Here is a 21,504-nt window from a genome sequence, read left to right as displayed (position 1 = left end):
ATAATGATAATTAGAAGACAGCCTCAAATTATTTGACATTCAGAATGAAGGGGAAAGTAGTACTTTTTTTCATAATAACCTAGAATTTGGATCAGAAATGGCATTCAAAATAAAAGCATATTGGTTTCTGTCAGACAGGAATAGTTCAAACCTTCTCATATCTGAGGTCAGATATCACAAAATGGAATCATGGGTCAAGCACACAGCCTCAGATCTGGGCCCAGGCTGTAAAGAACCATAACCTGTGGCCATGATACATTTGAAAATATCAGGACTAATAGGAGCTGAAGAAGAGAGAAGTCATTTTTTACCTGAAACTCCATAAAAGTATAATAATCATTAACTTGGAATCACTTCCCAACCACTAGCCTCTTTATTTTTTAAAATGTCCAAATACCAGGGTTTCTAGAATTTGGCTCATCTTGACCCTGCCTGCCTTAAATTTTCAAGGAATTCTTCCTTTGTCATAGTTCCTGGTGGCGAATGTGAGACCATTTGTTTGCTTGGTGGAAGGAATGTAGGACCAAGAATCAGAAAGACGGTATGATTTCCAGCCCTGCCAATTTTTTTTTTTTTTTTTTTTGAGACAGAGTCTCGCTTTGTCACCCAGGCTGGAGTGCAGTGGTGCCATCCCGGCTCACTGCAACCTCCGCCTTCCGGGTTCAAGTGATTCTTCTACCTCAGCCTCCTAAGTAGCTGGGATTACAGATGCGCACCACCACACCCGGCTAATTTTTTGTATTTTTAGTAGAGACGGGGTTTCTCCGTGTTGGCCAGGCTGGTCTCGAACTCCTGACCTCAGGTGATCTGCCTGCCTTGGCCTCACAAAGTGCTGGCATTACAGGCATGAGCCACCGCACCCGGCCTTTTTTTTTTTTTTTTTTTTTTTGAGAGACAGAGTTTCGTCACTGTCACCTAGGCTGGAGTGCAGTGGCTCGATCTCGGCTCAGTGCAACCTCTGCCTCCTGGATTCCAGCGATTCTCCTGTCCCAGCCTCCCAGGTAGCTGGGATTACAGGCATACTCCACCATGCCTGACTAATTTTTGTATTTTTAGTAGAGACAGGGTTTCACCATGTTGGTCACGCTGGTCTCGAACTCCTGACCTCAGGTGATCTGCCCGCCTCGGCCTCCCAAAGTGCTGGGATTACAGGTGTGAGCCATTGTGCCTGGCCTTGCCACTTTTAATAGCTGTGTGGCCTTGGGCAACTATTTAACCTCCAAATATGTTTCCTCCTCTGTAAAATAGGAGTGATTACATCACAGAGAATTGCCCTGAAAATACTTACAATTATACTCATTTGTTTCCTGGAATATGTACCATGGGCCAGTCATGGTTAAATAACTTATATATCCTCACAGTAGCCCTATGAATTAGGTGCTCATATCATCTTCATTTCATAAATGAGGAAACCAAGGCCCAGAAAGGCTAAGTGACTTGCTTAGAGCCACACAGCAAGTAAGCAGTCTGCAAAAGCAAGAGATAATCAGGGGCTTCCTCAGATCCAGAGTGTGTCAAAGGTGACATGTGAGCAGGGAAACCTGGGGGCAGGTGCTGCCGAGCTGGCCTGCCTGCCCTCCATGTCTTCCCTGTCCCCCCTCCTCTGTGTCTTCCCTGTCACCCTCCTCTGTGTCAGTGCCCTCGCCCTCCCGGGATGTGCCTGCTCTGTGCTTTGCCGACCCTGCCTTTGATTATGCTGTTCTCACGCTTGGTATTCTTCCCTATCATCTCTCTATTTATTAAAATTACACCAATTTTTCAAGCCCTAGCTAAAATATCCTCTACAAAGCCTTTCCTTATCCTTCGTGGATAAGGAAAATGACTAGAGGAAGGGCACTTCTTCCTATTTTGTCTAGAGTTCGTGCCTGGCATCTGCCACCTCCTGCCTTTCACTGTATTACTGATCACCATCTTCATCAGTGCTGTAACCCATACCTTTCTGTAGGTCTTGACATGCACAAAACACTTTCACACAGGTTGTGCCATTTGCTCTTATGCAGAAACTTATAAAGTAAGCAAGAAAGGAACTTTAGTCCCATTTCTACAGATCAGTAATTTTTTTTTTTTTGAGACGGAGTCTCGCTCTGCCACCCAGGCTGGAGTGCAGTGGCGCGATCTCGGCTCACTGCAAGCTTCTCCTCCCAGGTTCATGCCATTCTCCTGCCTCAGCCTCCTGAGTAGCTGGGACTACAGGCACCCACCACCATGCCCGGCTAATTTTTTGTATTTTAGTAGAGACAGGGTTTCACCGTGTTAGCCAGGATGGTCTCGATCTCCTGATCTCGTGATCCGCCCGCCTTGGCCTCCCAAAGTGCTGGGATTACAGGCGTGAGCCACGGCGCCTGGCCAGATCAGTATTTCTTGAACACCTACTATGCACCAGGACTTGTGCTAGGTGCTAAAGTTAGAAATGGTAATGTCTCCAGAAGCTTGATTATCCCATTTTTACTTTTTTTTTTTTTTTTTTTTGAGATGGAGTTTCATTCTGTCACCCAGCCTGCAGTGCAGTGGCGCAGTTTTGGCTCACTGCAACCTCTGCCTTCTGAGTTCAAGCTATTCTCCTGCCTCAGCCTCCCAAGTAACTGAGATTACAGGCACACACCACCACTCCCAGTTAATTTTTTTTTTTTGTATTTATTTATTAGAGATATGGTTTCACCATGTTGTCCAGGCTGGTCTTGAGCTCCTGACCTCAAGTGATCTGCCTGCCTCGGCCTCCCAAAGTGCTGGGATTACAGGCATGAACCACCACACTCAGCCTATCCCACTTTTACAAACACAGAAATTGAAACCTAGGCGCAGTGGCTCACACCTGTAACCCCAGCACTTTGAGAGCCTGGGGTGGGTGGATCACTTGAGGCCAGGAGTTGAAGACCAGCCTGAACAACATGGTGAATCCCTGTCTCTACTAAAAATACAAAAATCCGCCAGGCATGGTGGCGCACGCCTGTAATCCCAGCTGCTCGGGAGGCTGAGGCATGAGAACTGCTTGAACCCGGGTGGCAGAGGCTGCAGTGAGCCGAGATCACACCACTGCACTCCAGCCTGGGTGACAGAGTGAGACTGTCTCCCAAAAAAAAAAGAAACCTAATAAAAGTGGCCAACTATCCCACTCAACATCTGAACATCTGTTTTAGTCCCTGGGACTTGCCAGGCTCTTTGCCACCTCTGGGCCTTTGCAGATGCTGTTCCCTCCACCTGCAACATAATTCTTTCCACTCCCACCTGACCAAACTCTACTCATCTTTCAGAGTTTAATAAAGGTGTTGCTTTTTTTAGAGAGGCTTCCACTGATCACCCGCTCCTGCCAAGTCTAAAATAGGCCTGCTATTCTCTTATGGCACTCCTTTGCTTTTCTTTGCAGCACTTAGCACAAATAGTAATTTTTATTTTACTTTTATAGATGTATTTGATGTGCCTCCAACAGACTGTATACTCCATGAGGACAAGGATATTGATGTTTATGTTAACTCTTGTACACTCAGTGCCTGGCACCATGCCTGACCCAGAAGAGGGACTCAAGAAATAAAGTGTCGAATGAACGAATGTGCAGACATCAGTCATTTACTCAGCTTAGTAAATGCCTGAGGAAAGGCTAGAACCCAGATTTTCTGAAGCCCAGTCAACGCGGACCTTGCCGTGTTCTCTGACACCACCCATGACCAGCCTCCGCTTGCTAAGTTGCACGGTTACAGGGACTAAGAACCTCAGTCTTTGTTCTTTTTATGGGTTCCTAAGACATCAGCACTGTTGGGTATGTGCGTATTGAGGATTTGAAGGGTGGATATGTGTGTGGATGGGTGGACAGAAGGAATAAGAGACAGACGGACAAGCAGAATGCCAGGATGATCCACACAGGGGCAGGAGATGGTCAATGTATGGAAGCATGAGGGGGCACATCGGTCATGTGGTAAGCACCTGCACTGCGGCAGGCCCTGTGTTGGAAGGAAGTGGCAGTGTGAACATCAGCCTAGATATAGAACCTCCACTTCCACCCTGATTAAGATCTAAAATTAATACCCTATTCTAGAGTTCTTGGAATAAACCTTCCATTTTGATAGGTCTTAAAGAATTTTCATTTTTATACTTCTGTCACATTATATTGGAACACTTTCATTATACATGAAAGCAGCTTTTATTTCTTCTTACTCCAGGCAGCCTGTTACTATAGCAATGTTGGAAGTATTTTGAGGTATTTTTATACAGTGAGTTCTACAAACTCCCTGCAAACTGTACATAATGTTTGGTTGAAATGGGCTATCATATCCAAAATTGTCTCTCTTGTTTCTTTGTATCCTTTGTTAAACTTTTGCAAACTTTGCTATAACTTAATTCCTGAAAATTAAAGCTCTTATGTTTAGAAAAGAAAATAATTTGGGGCGGGGGAGTTGTAAGTATATTTGCCTATGAACATTGAAAATAGCTCTGAAATAATTTGAATTTTATTTAGGTACCATAAAGATATTATTGCTTCTTGGGACCTTCTGTTTTTTTTTTTTTTTTAAACCCAGAAAATGGGGTGCAATCATAGATTTCCTCTGTGTGTCTGCAGGGTCTAGACAGTTTCAAAGTGAAACAGAAGTTCTTCGCTGGCAGCCAGGAGCCAATGGCCACCTTTCCTGTGCCATATGATTTGCCTCCAGAACTGTATGGAAGTAAAGGTGAGACACAGATAAAGGAAAACCACGGGTTGATATGCATAAGAAAAACAGAGCCCAGGAGAAGCCTTTGGTCTCAGTGGGATCCTGGCTCATGGAACCCTCTGGAAGCTCAAGTTTGCAAAGGGCCCTTTGCCAGCCTGTCTGGGGCCTTGTAGCCACTGGTTAGTCTTGGAATCCCTTTGCACTCCTATAATTACTATACAGATCCTTCCTGACTTACAGTGGGGCTACATGCTGATAAACTCCTCATAAATTGAAAATATTATAAGTCAAAAATGCACTTAATGCACCAAACCTACTGAGCATCATAGCTTAGTTTAGCCTACCCTAAACATGATCAGACCAATTAAATTAGTCTACACTTGGGCAAAATAATACAAAGACTGTTTTATAATAAATTGTTGACTATCTCATGGAATTTATTGAAGACTGTACTGAAGTACTGTTTCTACTGAATGCATATCACTTTCACACCATCATAAAGGTCAAAAGGTCATTAAGTCTAACTATTAGAAATTAAAACCAAGAAATGTAACAATAATAAGTCTATTGTAACTACATTTATGCCAGGCATGGTGGCCCACACCTGTAATCGCAGCACCTTTGGAGGCCGAGGCAGGAATATTGCTTGAGGCCAGGAGCCCGAGGCCACCTTGCCCAACATAGCGAGACCCAGTATGTAAAAAAAAATTGTTTTAAATAGCCGGGTGTGGTGGATCATGCCTGTAGTCCCAGCTACTTGGATGGCTGAGGTAGAAGAATCACTTGAGCCCAGGAGTTTGAGGCTACATTGAGCTATGATTGAGCCACTGCACTCCAGCCTGAGTGACATAGCAAGACCCCAACTCTAAGGAAAAAAAAAAGTTCTTAGGACAATTTCCAAAAAGAAGAAAATAGCAAGGAAAGTGGTGTTTTGTGTTTTTGCAAGCCTCTTTATGTGCATCTTAAAAGGTAACACCTAAATTCTCATTGCTGTGCTCTCATGGAGGCTGTTGTGATATCACATCACATAGCCTCTGTATACCTGTGTAAAAATGAAAGTGAAAACAACAAATGATGGCTTAATACTACAATGAAAATAATGTTGACTTCACAGACCCCCCCAACCACCATGCTCACAAACCCTCAAAAGGGAGGTCCCCAGGGGCCACACCTTGAAAACTGCATGCATTGAGTCTTAAGGGCAGTGACCAAGTATCTTTCACAGTAGAAACACAATAGGAATAGCTGCAGAAGATTCAGATATCCTCAGAGGAAAGCTGGTTGGCATCAGTGTACCCACCTGTGTCCGGCCTGCGTGTGTCCCAGCCTCACAGGGTGCTCTGCTGCTTTTATCAGCCCTGAGAATATCTGTCTTTAAGGTGGGTCCACACTTAGCAAACTCAGGATAAGATATATAATCAAGACACAATTTAAAATGGCAAATTACATCACCAAATCCACATATTCTCCACTGGAAAGGAGAGGCCTACATGAGTAGCCAAATTATAATCTGCAGGTTTCTGAGCTAGTGTTAATTCTGAACAGAGAAAAGATTTTTTTTCAATTGGCAAATTTTAATGACATCACTCATTGATACCCCAAAATCTCCAGTTCTTATCAAGCTTGGCCTTGCCCAGTAGGTTCCTCTGTTCCCTCAACAATGTTTCATGGGATCTAACAACTTCCCCGCCCACTAACCATTCTCAGCTTTCATGGTGAACCAAGCCTCCTCTGTCTGATGGGCCCTTTCTTAGATTGTGTTGACACATCTGACAAAGTTAATCCTATCTCATGCTGTCCAATGTGCCATCCTGCCTCTTGCTGGTAACTTTGTATTTCTCTAATCAATAGTTTGATACTAAGTTTCAGGAGGCATTCTTTTTCTTATTTCTAAAGTGTGGAAATCCCCTATGCCTTTCTGTTGAGTCCTTTCAATTTGTTGTATATTCATGCATATTTCGTTTTCGGTAGCAAGGCTACCTAGATTTTTATCAGAATTTAAAGCAGTCTATCAGCACCTTACCTGCCACCAAAAAAAAAAAAAAAACACACACACAAAAAACACAGAAAACCCCAGGAAAACCCTGCTTTAAAATCAGGCCATGTTTATGTGCCAACTCCACAACTTCCTAAATAGACTTGGGCATTTAGTTACTTTCTCTAGGTTTTAGTGTCTCTGTCTACACAATGAGGAACTATGAGTACCTACCTTATAGGGTTATTGAAAAGATTAACTGAGATTATCTATAAAGTACTTATCTCAGAGCTAGCAGTCAATAAACATTAGCTGCTTTTATCATAATTGTTATTAAAATGCAAAGTTCAGTTCCTGGCAACAGTAGATGTTGAATTAGTGTGAATTCCCTCCCATTTTCCAGGGTGAGCTGATGATTTTTAAATATCTAAAGCTTGTTCAAGTCTGTCCCTAAACCTGTCTACCTCTTCTTCCCTCTTTCGGCTTTGTGCTACTTTTGTCTTTTGTCCCCTTATCTGTTCTTGAGGTTCCTTTTCTTCCTTTTTTTTTTTTTTTTTTTTTTAAACCCAAGTTCTCCTCCTCCCTGTTGGAAGTGGGGACTGACTGATTTGGCTTTATCTGCTGGGGTCTGGCCTTGGGCCCTGCACTTCCCACCCCCAGCCCTGCACCCTGGCTGGATTCCACCCCCTTCGTTTCTTTAGTTCTAATCTTCAAAGGACTAAGAAGGCAAAAATGGAAGCGCTAGAAGAGCCTTAAAAATGTTCCAAGGTCCCTTTCCTTCCAGTAAAGTAAGCATTCCCAGGAACTTAGAAGTTTACAACTAGGTATAGTGTCTTAGACCATGGAATGATAAATCTTTTATTTGGCCAGCAAGCAGAATGCTTTCCAATGTTTAAATGAGTTTTGTTTGTTTCTTCAGCATTTCTTTTGAAAGATACATATAATCTCAGGGTATGCTTAAGCTAAAATAATAATAATGAATTTTTTAAAAAATAAAGATACATACAAGAGAGACTGGAGCATTTTATTTATTATTGGTACTGTTTTGTCCTCTACACTGCCTCAGTTGCATGTAGGATAATGCTAGTAATTCAGTATTACCAGTTCATATATAGCCAACATTCCTGGGGAGCCATATGGACTATAGAAAGGCATTTACCAAGGTTGAAAAAGTAAGTGGTTAAGAACATTTGAAAAGCACTTCATTTTAAAAAGTGATTTTCAAGCCATTGTAACACCTCTAAGATCTTGTCAGTGTTATTTTAAAGACAGAAGACTACAAAAAGCTTAGCAAAGGAATATACTGCTGTGAATGAAGTAAAGCTCAATGCAAGAGGCTGCCAGATATCTTGAAACCAAGAAAATGATCAAAGTAAAGCAAAAACTAAGACTGAGCTACCAGTGTACCTTGCTTGGTGCAGTAGTTACTGTTCATTCATTCTCTCCACATATCTATATTGAGAGCCTGTTGTGTGCAGACATCATCTGGGTACTTGGAATATGTTGGTAAACAAGACAGGCACAAATCCTTACTCTCATCAAACTTACATTCCTCTTCTCCTGAAAAATCATACTTAACCAGACCCATTTTACTAATAGTAATTTTAAAAGAAGCCCCTCCCCACCCCCCTTTTTTTTAAAGATAGGGCCTCGCTCTGTCACCTAGGCTGGAGTGCAGTGGCATGGTCTCAGCTCACTGCAGCCTCAAACTCCTGGGCTCAAGTGATACTCCCACCTCAACCTCCTGAGTAGCTGGCACTACAGTGCGCGCCATCATGCCCAGCTAATTTTTAAAAAACGTTTTGTAGAGATGGGGTCTCGCTATGTTGCCCAGGCTGGTCTTGAACTCCTGGGCTTAAGTAGTCCTCCTGCCTCGGCCTCCCAGAGTGTTAAGATTACAAATGAGAGCCACCACACCTGGCCCAAAGAAGGCTTTTATAAAGCAAAATCACCAACTTTTAAAATCTAACACAGATTATTTCCATATGTCCCACTTGCTGTGTGACCTTGATTTTGAAGAGGAAGCAAAATAGATTGGTGTGTAATCCTAACCTTTCTTCCAAGGACATCTGTTTTGCACTCCGTGCTTAGCTTATATTCACTTTATTATCTTATATGCTGTCGAGAGAGTAAAGGATGAAAAAATAATGAGCTAAGGGTGAAATAAAGCCTATCTTATTTGGACTTAATAAATTGTATGACTCCTTTAAGAAGTAACTGAACATGCAAAGCTTCAGAGGTATTAGTTATAGTCTATTAAGGAGGTTGTTTCATTTTCATTATTTTTAAAAAATACACATATGAGTACTTATATAGTATTTTTTTCTTTCAAAGTTTTGGCATAATTCCAAATTTACAGAAGAGTTACAAGAAGAGTACAAAGAATTCCTATATACTCTTTTTTTTTTTTTTTTTGAGACGGAGTCTTGCTCTCTCACCCAGGCTGGAGTGCAGTGGCGCGATCTCGGCTTACTGCAAGCTCCGCCTCCTGGGTTCACGCCATTCTCCTGCCTCAGCCTCTCCGAGTAGCTGGGACTACAGGCGCCCGCCACCACGCCTGGCTAATTTTTTGTATTTTTAGTAGAGACAGGGTTTCACCGTGGTCTCGATCTCCTGACCTCGTGATCCGCCTGCCTCAGCCTCCCAAAGTGCTGGGATTACAAGTGTGAGCCACCGTGCCCGGCCTTCCTATATACTCTTTACCCAAGTTCCTGAATGTCAATATTTTATCACATTTACATCCTCTCTTATATTAACTTTTCTGATCTATTTGAGAGTAGCAAATGTGATGTCCTTTTATCCCTACTTCCATTGTATACTTCCTAAAAAGAAAGGCATTCTCTTACTTAACTACAGTACAGTGATCAATATCAGCAGTTAACATTGATCCAAAACTATATTCAAATTTCATCAGTTTCCTCAATAATGTCCTTTGTAGCAAAAGAGAAAGTTCATGCATTGAGTTATGTCTCTTTAGTCTCCATTAATTTGGAACAGTTCCACAATTTTTTGTTTCATGGCATCAACACATTGCATAGCATGGACCAGTTATTTTATAAACTCTGAGGAACATTCTACTTTGGGTTTCCCACTCACCATTTCTTTATAATTAGACCCAGGTTATGCACTTTTACCAAGAATACCAAAGAAGTAATGTGTTCTTCCTGGTGCATCATATCAGGAAGCACATCCTATTGATCTGTCTGATTACTGATGATGTTAACTTTGATCGATTGGTTAAGTTGGTGTTTACCAGGCTGGGCGTGGTGGCTCACGCCTGTAATCCCAGCACTCTGGGAGGCCGAGCGGGCGGATCACGAGGTCAGGAGATCAAGACCATCCTGGCTAACACAGTGAAACCCCGTCTCTACTAAAAATACAAAAAATTAGCCGGGCGAGGTTGCGGGTGCTTGTAGTCCCAGCTACTCGGGAGGCTGAGGCAGGAGAATGGCGTGAACCCCACGGGGCAGAGCCTGCAGTGAGCCGAAATCGCGCCACTGCACTCTAGCCTGGGCGACAGCGAGACTCCGTCTCAAAAAAAAAAAAAAAAAAAAAAAAAAAAAGTTGGTGTTTACCAGGTTGTAAATAATTCTTGACAAGTATAATTTCAAAAATTTTTTAAAAATGTTAGTGGCTGAAACTAAACTAATAAACTGCAAATATAGTTAATAGAAGAGGTCCTTAAAAGCTGATTGGCACATGAGGTATGCATAATGTAGATTTAGCACATACATAATATACATAATCCTCCAAAAGATTTTAAAACCATTTGTTCCTAAATGGTCTAACCATTCTCCCACTGCCTTATTAATTTTAAATAGCTCCCTACATTCAGATAGTAGCAGAATAAACTTCAGTCTAAACCTGTTAGAATTATTGCTAGAGTCCAGAATCATGAAGTATTTTTCTAAGGGAAACAAAGTTGATTGGATTATCCTTTCCAAATAAAATGCACAAAAGATATATTGCTTTAAATTGTTGGTATGGCCGGGTGTGGTGGCTCACACCTGTAATCCCAGCACTTTGGGAGGAGAGGTGGGCAGATCACTTGAGGTCAGGAATTCAATACCAGCTTGGCCAACATGGTGAAACCCTGTCTTTACTAAAAATACAGAATGTAGCTGGGTGTGGTGGCACGTGCCTGTAATCCCAAGTACTTGGGTGGCTGAGACAGGAGAATCACTTGAACCTGGGAGGTGGAGGTTGCAGTGAGCTGAGATCGTGTCACTGCACTTCGGCCTGGGTGACAGAGCGAGACTCCATCTCAAAAAAAAAAGATAGTTGATATGTTTTATTTTTAAGGACCTGTTTTTGAAAGATCTTCAGAAATGAAGTTTTTTTTTTTTTTTTAATGAAGTACCCCAAAACATTTTTTAGAATGATTTTGGCCATCTCCTTTAGTAAAATCTATTTTTGTTTCATAGTGCAAACAGAAGGCTAAAAGTAAACTACGAGTTCAGCTTTTAAAATTACTTTGTAATCAGAAAGTTTAAGGAAATCTAGAATTGAAATTGATTCTTTTGAAATAAATAAGTACTGAATTTTCAGCAAGTTGAATTTATCCCTACACCAGTAAGATGGTTCTATCCTGCTGTATATAGTCACAGATTAATATGTGCAGTTCACAGAGAAAGGTGTTAATGGGTTTCAGATAACATTGATACCACATCTACAAATAATTGCATTTCTACTAACTTGGTAAATCAGTGCAAAACACTTTAGAGCTTTCTTTGGCATTTCTAGCTGGCATGTCTTGTACATTCCTTGATTTCAGAGTAGGCTAATGTAAAATGGCATTGGATCTTTTAAGATAATTGGTTCATCTCTTTGGCATTCTACCCTGCCTCCACACCCTACTTTACTTATTCCTGGTATAAGAATTAAAAGTGCTCAGGCAAAGACAGTGACAGTGGCTTCTGGAGGTCGTACATCAAGTTTCGCATAGAGATGACAGTGGAAAATGTATGTGTGGGTGTTCGGGCATGGGGGTGAGAGCAGAGTCATAAGTCCTTAACCCATGGCCATTTCTTAGGGGGTTGGAGAAAAGACCTTATTACCTGGCTAAACAGGATTTTGTATGTCACTTGGATTTACCTGATTATTCAAAAAAAAAAAAAAAAACTTAAGACCTACATAGTACATAGGGTGACAGTCCTTATCCTTTGTGAGTTGAGGGAGGTGAGTAATCTCAATAGCAGCTAGCATTCATTAAGTACTTTTGTGTACTAGGAACTCATATGAGCACTTGACATGAATTAATTCATTGTATCCTCACAACCCCATGATGCATGTACGATAGTACAACCCCCAATTTCCAGATGAGGAATCTAGGGCACTCAGAGTAACTTGGTCAAGGCCCCACTGGCAGTCTGGTTCCAGTGCCCACACCCCCTTTCCTGTTACATGGTACTACCTCCCTGTGGAGGGCTAAGTTCTAGAGTTAACAAAGAGGCAGAAGAGGCACACAGTATGACCACAGGGAGAGATGGGACAGAGACTCTGTATATAAAGAGATCAGAACCACATGGGCTGTCATTTTCATCCTTCTAGCCATGGCCTTAATGTAGGCCTCCTCTTTCTCACCCAGCCTTGCTTGCTTGTTCATCTTCCCAGTTCTTCTGGCCTCTTCCCACTGGAAGCCATCCTCTACAGTGCTACCATGCACATCTGGTCATGACCCTCCCCTCTTTTAAATTCTTCCACTGTAGTCCAGAAAAAAGACAGCTTCCCATCCCCGTAGCCTTGAATCCCAAACTCTGACTGCATCAAGATCATCATTAGAATTTGATAAAAATACATATTGCCAGGCCACAACCCAGATCTACTGAAACAAGATCTCTGTGCATGTGTCCTGGGAAAATGTTCTCTAACAGGCTGCCCAGCGTTTCTCATGTCAGCCAGGTTAGGGGGCTGCTACACAGACATGGAAAAGATCAGAACTCCACCTCTGTGGCATGCCTGCTTGTCTGTCTGCCCCATTGGACTAGAAGCCCTTCGAGGTTTCATGCATGGCTTATCCCCCTCTGTCCATAGCACCTAGCAAATCTCTGGCACCTAGCCAGCATGCAACAAATGTTTTGAATACCTGCATGAATTATTACAAGGCAAGTTGTTCTCTCATGGGACAATTTAGGAGGATTGCATAAAGCAGGTTTTCCTCTCAACCAGTGAGTATTAATGCTGATTTCCAGGAGTGATGAGTTAAAAGAATCACAACCACCTTCTTTTCTCCTCCTATGGTTATTTTTCTAGCTTTGCCTCCAGGTAGTGATGGGCTTTTCAGCCAGCTGTAGACATGCTACTCATTTAAACAGTAGAGTTTAGTTTTTGTATTGGAAAGGCTAAAAACTCAAAAAGCAGAGCTACAGGGAATTTGCCAACAGAGTGGTTACCAGGTCCTTGCTTGGTCATTTATGACCTGATTTTGAGGGAGAGGAGTAAATGCAACAGTGTTAAGTTACTGGCTGAGTGGTAAATGCTTGTATCAAAAATCCTGCATTGCTGAATAGTATGTCTAATAGCACTCATATAGCAAGAATCGGGTGTCGTTGGCCTTGGGAATGAAGCAGAGCTGATGTTACCCAACAGAACAGTATACAGGAAACGATGGGTAAATAACAGAAGTCCAAGCACAGAGGGAGTTCCCAGTGGAAGAGAGCAAGGGCTTGTTGAGGCCAATGAGTGCAATGGGGAGTTGGATCTGTCAGCCCTGCCAGACCCTCAGCCTCTTGGGAAACAAGCATGCAACACAGACCCAGGTGTATGGCTCTCTAACAAGCTTGTTTAGTTAACAAAGAAGTGTTTGCTTTCATGCTTTCAAACCATCCCAAAGCCAGAGACAGACAAACAGCGTTCTGATGATTTGCTGCCATCTTTGGTATTTTTTCCTACCTATCCTGCTGGGTGCTGCTGTTTGTATGATGGCTCTGAACAAACCGTGAGGCTGCGAGAAGACAGCAGCAGATACCATTGTTTGTCAGACCTTCCTGTGACCTACCATCTGCCTCTGTTCAAGAGAAAGGGAAAGCTTGCCCCAGGGGCAAGTTCGCAGTTGGGAGACACTGATTTAACTTGGTGGTCCATGCCAGACCCGCCAAGAGGCAGTTTACAATATGCATTCCAGCCCCTTGAAGTTTCTCTGTAACACTTAACAAGACAATAATATGGGGAGTTATTTTTAATCCTTGTGATGTATTTACGGTCTACCCATATTATAGTTCTTTTGAAATGGTTTGACTCTAGCAGTGGCAATGTGTGGTAAAAGTGATTTGTTGAAATGTTTTTAATTTCTGAAACATCAGTTAAAATGAAGAAAAGTTCATATTTATTGAGCACCTACAACAGGAGCTTTCACAGATGTTCTCATTTGTGCTCCATAGTAATCCTTGCCAGTTGCTAGTGTAATTAGTTCCCATTCCATAGAGGAGGAACTTGATGCCATAACCCACATGCCTTCCCTAGGGTATTAAGAGGGACGGAGGAGGTGGAACTTGACATGGTCCTCAGTGTTCTTTCCATTGTGCCATACCCAGGCATGTTGTTTTCTTCAGCATTGGTCTACAGTTATTTATACAGAGGCCTTCATGTTTCATCAATTATTAACCCTTAACAATAGAACAAAAACATTTTATAGATGTGACTGTGGGCCTCTTGGTTATGTGTGACCAGCTGAGAGCTGCACCTGTGGCTGTACCAACTATTACTGTTGCTTTCTTCAGCTTCCTAAAAGAAGAAAGGAATTGCTGCCCTTTGTTAAGCCTTTTCTGTCTGCCAGATACAATGTCTATGTGGATTTTTCTCAATCCTCATGACAGCTCCACAACATAGGTACAGATAAGGAACCTGGGGTTCTGGTTAAAGTGATTTGCCAATGTGACACAGCTAGTAAGTGGCAGCACCAGGATTTGCCCCTGTGTCTCTGCCTGCCTCCCTGTATTAGTCTGTCCTCACACTGCTAATAAAGACATACTGGAGACTGGGTAATTTATAAAGGAAAGAGGTTTAACTGACTCATAGTTCCACGTGGCTGTGGAGTCCTCACAATCATGGTGGAAGGCGAAGGGGAAGCAAAGTCACATCTTACATGGTGGCAGGCAAGAGAGCGCTTGTGTAGGGGAATTCCCCTTTATAAAACCATCAGATCTTGTGAAACTTACTCACTATCATGAGAACAGCATGGGAAAGACCCACCCCCATGATTCAATTACCTCCCACCAAGTCCCTCCCACGACATGTGGGAATTATGAGAGCTGCAATTCAAGATGAGATTTGGATGGGGACACAGCCAAACCTTTTCATTCCCCATGTTCACTCACCCTAGTGTCCTAACAGGAGCCTTTGCTAAAAGCTGTTTTCTGAAGGGGGAGAATCTTCTGGGCTTGGTTCAGAAAATACTCTATGACAGTTTAGAGAGTCAAGCACATAAGTGCTTTTATACCATCAGGTGAGTGCATTTTCTATGATCCTATTCAAATAAATATTACATAATGTGTTTTTCCCCCAGATCGGCCATGGATATGGAACATTCCTTATGTCAAAGCACCGGATACGCATGGGAACATGTGGGTGCCCTCCTGAGAATCTTGAGGCACTGTGAAATTTAAGTGTAAGACATTGAGCCACAAACATGGAATCTCTTCTTTGTACTGGATGTTCACTTCCCTTAAAGTCTTATTTGCACCCTTACAAAATCTTTGCAAAGGTCACTGTTATGAATGGATGTTGGTTATACTTTTAATGGACATTAATATTCCCAATAAAAAAAGTATTATTTTCTTAATTCACTTTTATATGTTTTGGAAAGAAAATTAGTGAACTTCTCTATGTTAAAAATATGTACTGGTTGAGTATTCCCTGTCTGAAATGCTTGGGACCAGAAGTGTTTCAGCTTTTGGATTTTTTTTGAATTTTGGAATATTTGCATATGCATAATGAGATGTCTTGGGGATGGGACCCAAATCTAAACACAAAATTCATTTATGTTTCATATACACCTTAAATACAATAACCTAAAGGTGATTTTATATGATATTTTAAGTAATTTTATGCATGAAACAAAGTTTTGACAGCCTTTTGACCGTGATTCATCACATGAGGTCAGGCATGGAAATTTTCACTTGGAGCATCATGTCAGCACTCAAAAAGTTCTGGATCTTGGAGCATTTCAGATTTTCAGATTAGGGATGCTCAACCTGTATAGATATAAAATTATCCTCACGGTGACATAGAATCTCTTGGTGCTGTCAGCTGTTGGGAATTGAAGATTGACTTTGTGCTTCCACCCTCCATCCAGAAAGGCACCCTTCATTCCACCAGAACTTTACCCAGGAAGAACACCATCATGTCCTTTTTCACCCATGCCCTCTCTCAGCTTTCTGAGTACCTCTCGTGGGATCGCTGGAGGTGGTCCTAGGGGATGCCCCTAGGATCTGTCTCTGAGACCAATGTGCCGTTTCAGCCCCCTGCAGCTAAGAATTGTATTGACGGTCCTCACAGCAGCTTTTCATAGCTTTCAACTTCAGCTTTACGAGGCTTCTCCTCTCTCCTTGGCACCCTGCTGGCTGCCTCACTGCTTACAGACAGGTCCCACCAAACCCAAACACCTGCCCAGGGTAAATGAGTCTCTCTTCTATCCCCAGAAACTTTCAGAGGAAGCAGCTCATAGAAACATACAAAAGCACACAAGTATTTTGGGAAAAAATCCTAAAAGGTGACTTAATTTGGTGCCTTAAATTCACAAGTGAGGAAGCTAAGGCCTAGAAGGTTAAGGATGTCCCCAGGGTCACACAGCGAGCTGGGCTCAGAGCTTGAGTGTCTTTGTGCTTTGTGTACATTGCGTTCTCCCTAGGGTGCTTTAGACCCTGTTTGTTTTCTTCTGCATGAGGCTGATTTCCAGTTTGTCATCAACCTCTTTGTCTTATAATTTAGGATAGAGTTGAATGTTAGTCTTGAAAGATTTTCTAAAGTAGTCTTTCAAACTGTTCCTCAGAGGCCTAGGATTTTCCAAAAGTACCTTAGGAACCTTGTAGGCTGCGGCGGGGGTGTGGCGATAAAGGAGGAGGCAGGGAGACAGGGCTGCAGGGCCTCCCACCTTCCAACAGACAGGCTCTGCTTTATCTGTTGTACATATTGGGATTCTGTAAAGGACATTATCTGGGGTTTTGTATGTATTTTTATGTGTTCTGCTTTTTTAAAATAAACTTGAAAAGCTACTGAACTAATTTAACCAGTTTATTTTGCAGGTAAGGCTTAAGCCTTTTGTGACCCTACCCTCTATGTGTGAAAACATTACAGCTCGACATCAGATGAGCTCAACAGCCATGAAAGGAAACAGGGAGAGCCCCGGGGCTGGTAGTGAAAGCTGACATCATGGTGGGGCTGGCCCTGCAGTTTAATCCAAGTGTCCAAAGGACTGTGGCAAAGAATGTGCGATTCTCACCATGCACTGGTCCCACCCACGTTGGGGCAGGGGCAGCATAGGCTTCCAGGTAGTGCCAGGCAAGCCTCGCAGTCAGCAGGGCATCCTCATCACAGCTGCAGTCAGTTGGCCTGCTCTGAAGCAGGACCCAGCCAATCAAGACGATGGTGGCAGATTGATAGCTAGACGATGGCTGTGTGGGGTCACACGGGTACATCGCTTTTCTGATCCACATAACAGCACAAGGAGGTGGATTGGCAAAATGGGTCAGAGTTCAGAGCTGGAGTCAGGTGGGCAGGGTTTGAATCGCAGCTCTGCCACTTACTGGCTGTGCAGCCTAGACCAGGTTATGTAACTTCTCTGTGCCATGGTCCCCCAACTACAAAATGAAGGTGGTGGTAATACCCTTTGTAGAGGGTTGATGTGTCTGGTGACTTAGTACATATAAAGTGTTAAGCCACGCCTGCACAGAATGAAAACAGTACAAGTGCTTGCTGCTGTCACTGTTACAGGTAGGTCATTAGGATTGTCTATATTTTCCAGAAGGAAATTCAAAAGGTAAAATGCTTGTCCAAGGTCGTGCTTCTACAAAGTGTGCTTTAGCAGCACCTGAACTCAGGTCAGACAGCACCTAAAGCCTCTTCTGTTAACTGCTGGACTGTACAGCCAGAGCTCCAGGGCAGTGTGGTAGGCTGTATCTAAGGAGATGGACTGTTTTTTCCCCCAGTCTATTGTGAACAGATAACATTTTTAGAATATAAAGTCAGGTGCTTGGATTGTCTCAACACTGTCAAATTGCTATGGAAGTCTCTGAATGCTTGCTTTGACTTTCTGAACTCAGCACCAGCCGGCCGGGCTGAGTCTGCATTTCAGATGGGCCCTCCCAGGCCTAGAGGAGTGCTACTCCAAGTCTGGCAGTAGTACTTACACTTGAAGTAGTATTCCTCTAGGCCCTGGGGGGGGCCCACCTGGACATGGGGAGAGAAGTTCTGCAGAATGGGCTGAATAGGTAACATTGAAGTCACATTAGGGAGAGTCCATGGTCAAGGAGTTTGCACTTGGTAGGTGTCCAGGCCCAACCCCTGACAGCAGTGCTGTGCGCCTTGCCAAGGTGAGGGGCTTAGGGAAGGGCAGGGCTGAGCCAGGCCAGTGGGGGTAGGGTCACCACCCTGTGCTTTCTGGCACAGCTGATAGCACACATGGGAAGTAACTCCCCAAAAATAAGAACACATGGGAGGGCCGGGCGCGGTGGCTCACGCTTGTAATCCCAGCACTTTGGGAGGCCGAGGCAGGCGGATCACGAGGTCAGGAGACCGAGACCACGGTGAAACCCCGTCTCTACTAAAAATACAAAAAATTAGCCGGGCGTGGTGGCGGGCGCCTGTAGTCCCAGCTACTCGGAGAGGCTGAGGCAGGAGAATGGCGTGAACCCGGGAGGCGGAGCTTGCAGTGAGCCGGACTGCGCCACTGCACTCCAGCCTGGGTGACAGAGCGAGACTCCATCTCAAAAAAAAAAAAAAAAAGGAACACATGGGAACACAGAAAACAAGCAGTTCTACCCACTGGTCTTTTTTTTTTTTTTTTTTTTTTTTGGGGGGGACTGACCACAACATGCCTAATGTTTTTGAGGAAACTGTGCTTCCATCATTCTCCCATTGAGGTTTAACAATTACTTCTCCCTAACTGAAGAAACCCTCACCTCCCCTCTGTTGGCATGAAGCTGCATGCCCCTGATTTGGAAGGCTGTATTTTTCCACCTAACAGTAACAGCTAATGTTTCCTGAGTTCTTCCTGTGTTTCAGTGCCTGTGTCTAAGTGCTTTACACTTAATCCTCACATCAACCTCCTGAAGAACGTACCATTATTAGCCCTTTTTTTTTTTTTTTTTTTTTTTTTGAGATAGAGTCTTGCTCTGTCACCCGGGCTGGAGTACAGTGGCACAACCTCGGCTCACTGCAACCTCCACCCGCCCAGGTTCAAGTGATTCTCCCAAGTAGCTGGGACTCAGGCACCTGCCACCACGCCGAGCTAATTTTTGTATTTTTAGTAGAGACGGGCTTTCGCCATGTTGTCCAGGCTGGTCTTGAACTCCTGGTCTGCCTGCCTAGGCCTCCCAAAGTGCTGGGATTACAAGCATGAGCCACCATGCCCAGCCTTATTAGACCTATTTTACAGATGAGGAAACTGAGGTTCAAGGGAGTTAAATAACTTAAAGTCCATGGTAAGCAATGGAACCAAGACTCTGCTGTCTCAAAAGTGCACACCTTCCTGCATTACACTACACATAAGTTGAGCTTGGTTTTCCTGGATTCTTTAGTGGAAGTTATATAGTTATCCCTAATATAAATTAATACAGTATTACGTGATTTCCAGTGTGAATATGGTACTAATTCCATATTATGCCTAGGTCAGATCATATAAAATCTTAGACAAATTTTCCAAGTTTAGTAGCCCACTTCAAGCAAATCCAGGACAAAAGAGTACCATAAACTGTACAATTTCTTATTGTGTTTCTATCAACTAGTAAGTTAGGTGGCCATTGCTTATATAATAGGATTCACACATCCAAAAAATGAGAGATCAAAGGTGGTCTGTGGCCATATGCTCCTGGGAATGTCAGCAATGACATGACCAAGGCCCACCTGGAGGCCGGTGATCAACTCTGAGCCTGGTCTGTGTCTACTGGTCCTTGAGCGTTAACACTGGCCAGCAAGCACTGAGCACTTTGTGCCAGGAACTCTTCCATGGGTTTTGTGTTTATTTAAATTTTCATAACCTTATCAAAGACATACTGTCATCTCCATTTACAGATAGAGAAATTACAGTTATTTTTGAAAAGTCACATAGCTGGCAAGTGGCGGAGCTGGAATTTGAACCCAGGCATTTTAGCTCGAGTCATCCTATACTGCTGTGAGGATCCAGGCAGCAGATGTTCCCAAGGTCCAGCCAAGGGGCAGGCTTTGAGATATGGTTTGGCTGTGTCCCCACCCAAATCTCATCTTGAATTGTAGCTCCTGTAATCCTCGCATGTGGTGGGAGGGACCTGGTGGGAGGTAACTGAATCATGGGGGCGGGTTTTTCCCATGCTCTTCTTGTAATAGTGAATAAGTCTCATGAGAACTAATGGTTTTATAAATGGGAGTTTCCCTGCACGTGCGCTCTTGCCTGCCGCCATGTTAAGATGTGCCTTTGTTTCTCCACCATCCGCCATGATTATGAGGCCTCCCCAGCCACGTGGAACTGTGAGTCCATTAAACCTCTTTTTCTTTATAAATTACCCAGTCTCGGGTATTTTTTCATAGTAGTATGAAAATGGACTAATACATTTGGCATACGTGATATGTAACTATATATACAAGACTGGGTACACTTTCATCCACTGTAACAGCAAATTGTGGTTGACATGACAGAACCAACTAGCAGCACATGAAGTCACCCACTAAATGTCACATCAGTGTGCAGGACTGAGCCACGGAATTATTAAAGCCAGACTTGCAAGTGGAGTGGGCTCCTTTCAGGTAAGAGCATCAAGGGCTGAACACTTTGCACTGTTAAGTATGATCTATTAAATTTTCTGAAACCTACCGTTTTTGTTGACTCACTAGATCTAAAGCACAGAGCTGGAGGAATGAGGCCAATGTCAGAAGAGAAGGCAGCATGGGAGATACCAGAGATGGGGAGGGCAAGAGGCAGCCCACAGTAGCGGGTGGTAGGTAGTGTGCAGAGCATGCAAGTCTTGGTGCAACTCCTGTCCCATATTTCACAGAGTTCCAATCAAGTCTGTTTTAAAGCAGAATTCAATTGATGTGTGTAAATTATATTTTATTCACAGTAGGCCTAGAAGAAGCTGCACAGTCTGACCAACTTTATTGTTCATGTATCTAAGGCACATGTTTCAGTGTCTCCTGTTGCCTTTGTAGCAAGGTTTTCAAAGAGCCCCTTGCATTTTTTTTTTTAAAGAGATGGAGGCTTGCTCTGTCACCCAGGCTGGAGTGCTGTGGCACAATCATAACTCACTGTGGCTTCAAGCAGTCCTCCTGCCTCAGCCTCCCCAGTAGCTGGGATTACGGGCACAAGCCACCACACCTGGCGTCCATTGCTTTTATCAAGAACTGGAAGGCATCTGGACCAGTCTCCTTTTTCAACATACACAAAGAGAAGCTTAGAAAGGAAAGGCAAAGGGGAAATTGCATCCATGGGGCATTTATTATGGGTAACCCAAATCGTAATTTATGATCATAGGTAATTGTATATACATCTTCATATAATGGGGCAGGTGATACTATCTTAATTTTATTATATAGAGGGAAAAATAAGGTTCAGGGTTACACAGCTGGTTAATGAACAAGATCTGTGCCCCATCTGAGGTGCTAAGTCTGTCCTAGCTAAGCCAGTGCTATCCCTTTCTGGACCTGAGGACATAGATGATACTACTGTGTATGCCCTGGATGACTGTTTGCTCATAGGTT

General features: G+C 43.3%; 1 protein-coding gene across 11 annotated transcripts in view; it reads left to right on the top strand.

Annotated features, from left to right (window-relative positions):
- Positions 1 to 15,397, top strand: part of TDP1 (tyrosyl-DNA phosphodiesterase 1) — an 83,361-nt gene extending 67,964 nt beyond the window's left edge. For 8 of the 11 annotated variants that reach the window (XM_055288448.2, XM_063644010.1, XM_055288443.2 and 5 more), the window contains 2 exons: positions 4,553 to 4,661; positions 15,122 to 15,397. In XM_055288448.2, the coding sequence (XP_055144423.1) occupies positions 4,553 to 4,661; positions 15,122 to 15,195 (183 nt within the window). In that variant the 3' untranslated portion in view covers positions 15,196 to 15,397. Of the gene's footprint in view, positions 1 to 4,552; positions 5,080 to 15,121 lie in introns of those variants that run through there. The other 3 variants (XM_063644009.1, XM_055288450.2, XM_063644008.1) reach the window with 2 other exon arrangements.
- Positions 15,398 to 21,504: the final 6,107 nt, after the last annotated feature.

This window comes from Symphalangus syndactylus, chromosome 8 (assembly GCF_028878055.3).
Source record: "Symphalangus syndactylus isolate Jambi chromosome 8, NHGRI_mSymSyn1-v2.1_pri, whole genome shotgun sequence".
In the NCBI taxonomy this organism is placed as follows: Eukaryota; Metazoa; Chordata; class Mammalia; order Primates; family Hylobatidae; genus Symphalangus; species Symphalangus syndactylus.
Note: the sequence above shows the minus strand (reverse complement) of the source record. Positions and strands in the feature narration are given on the sequence as shown.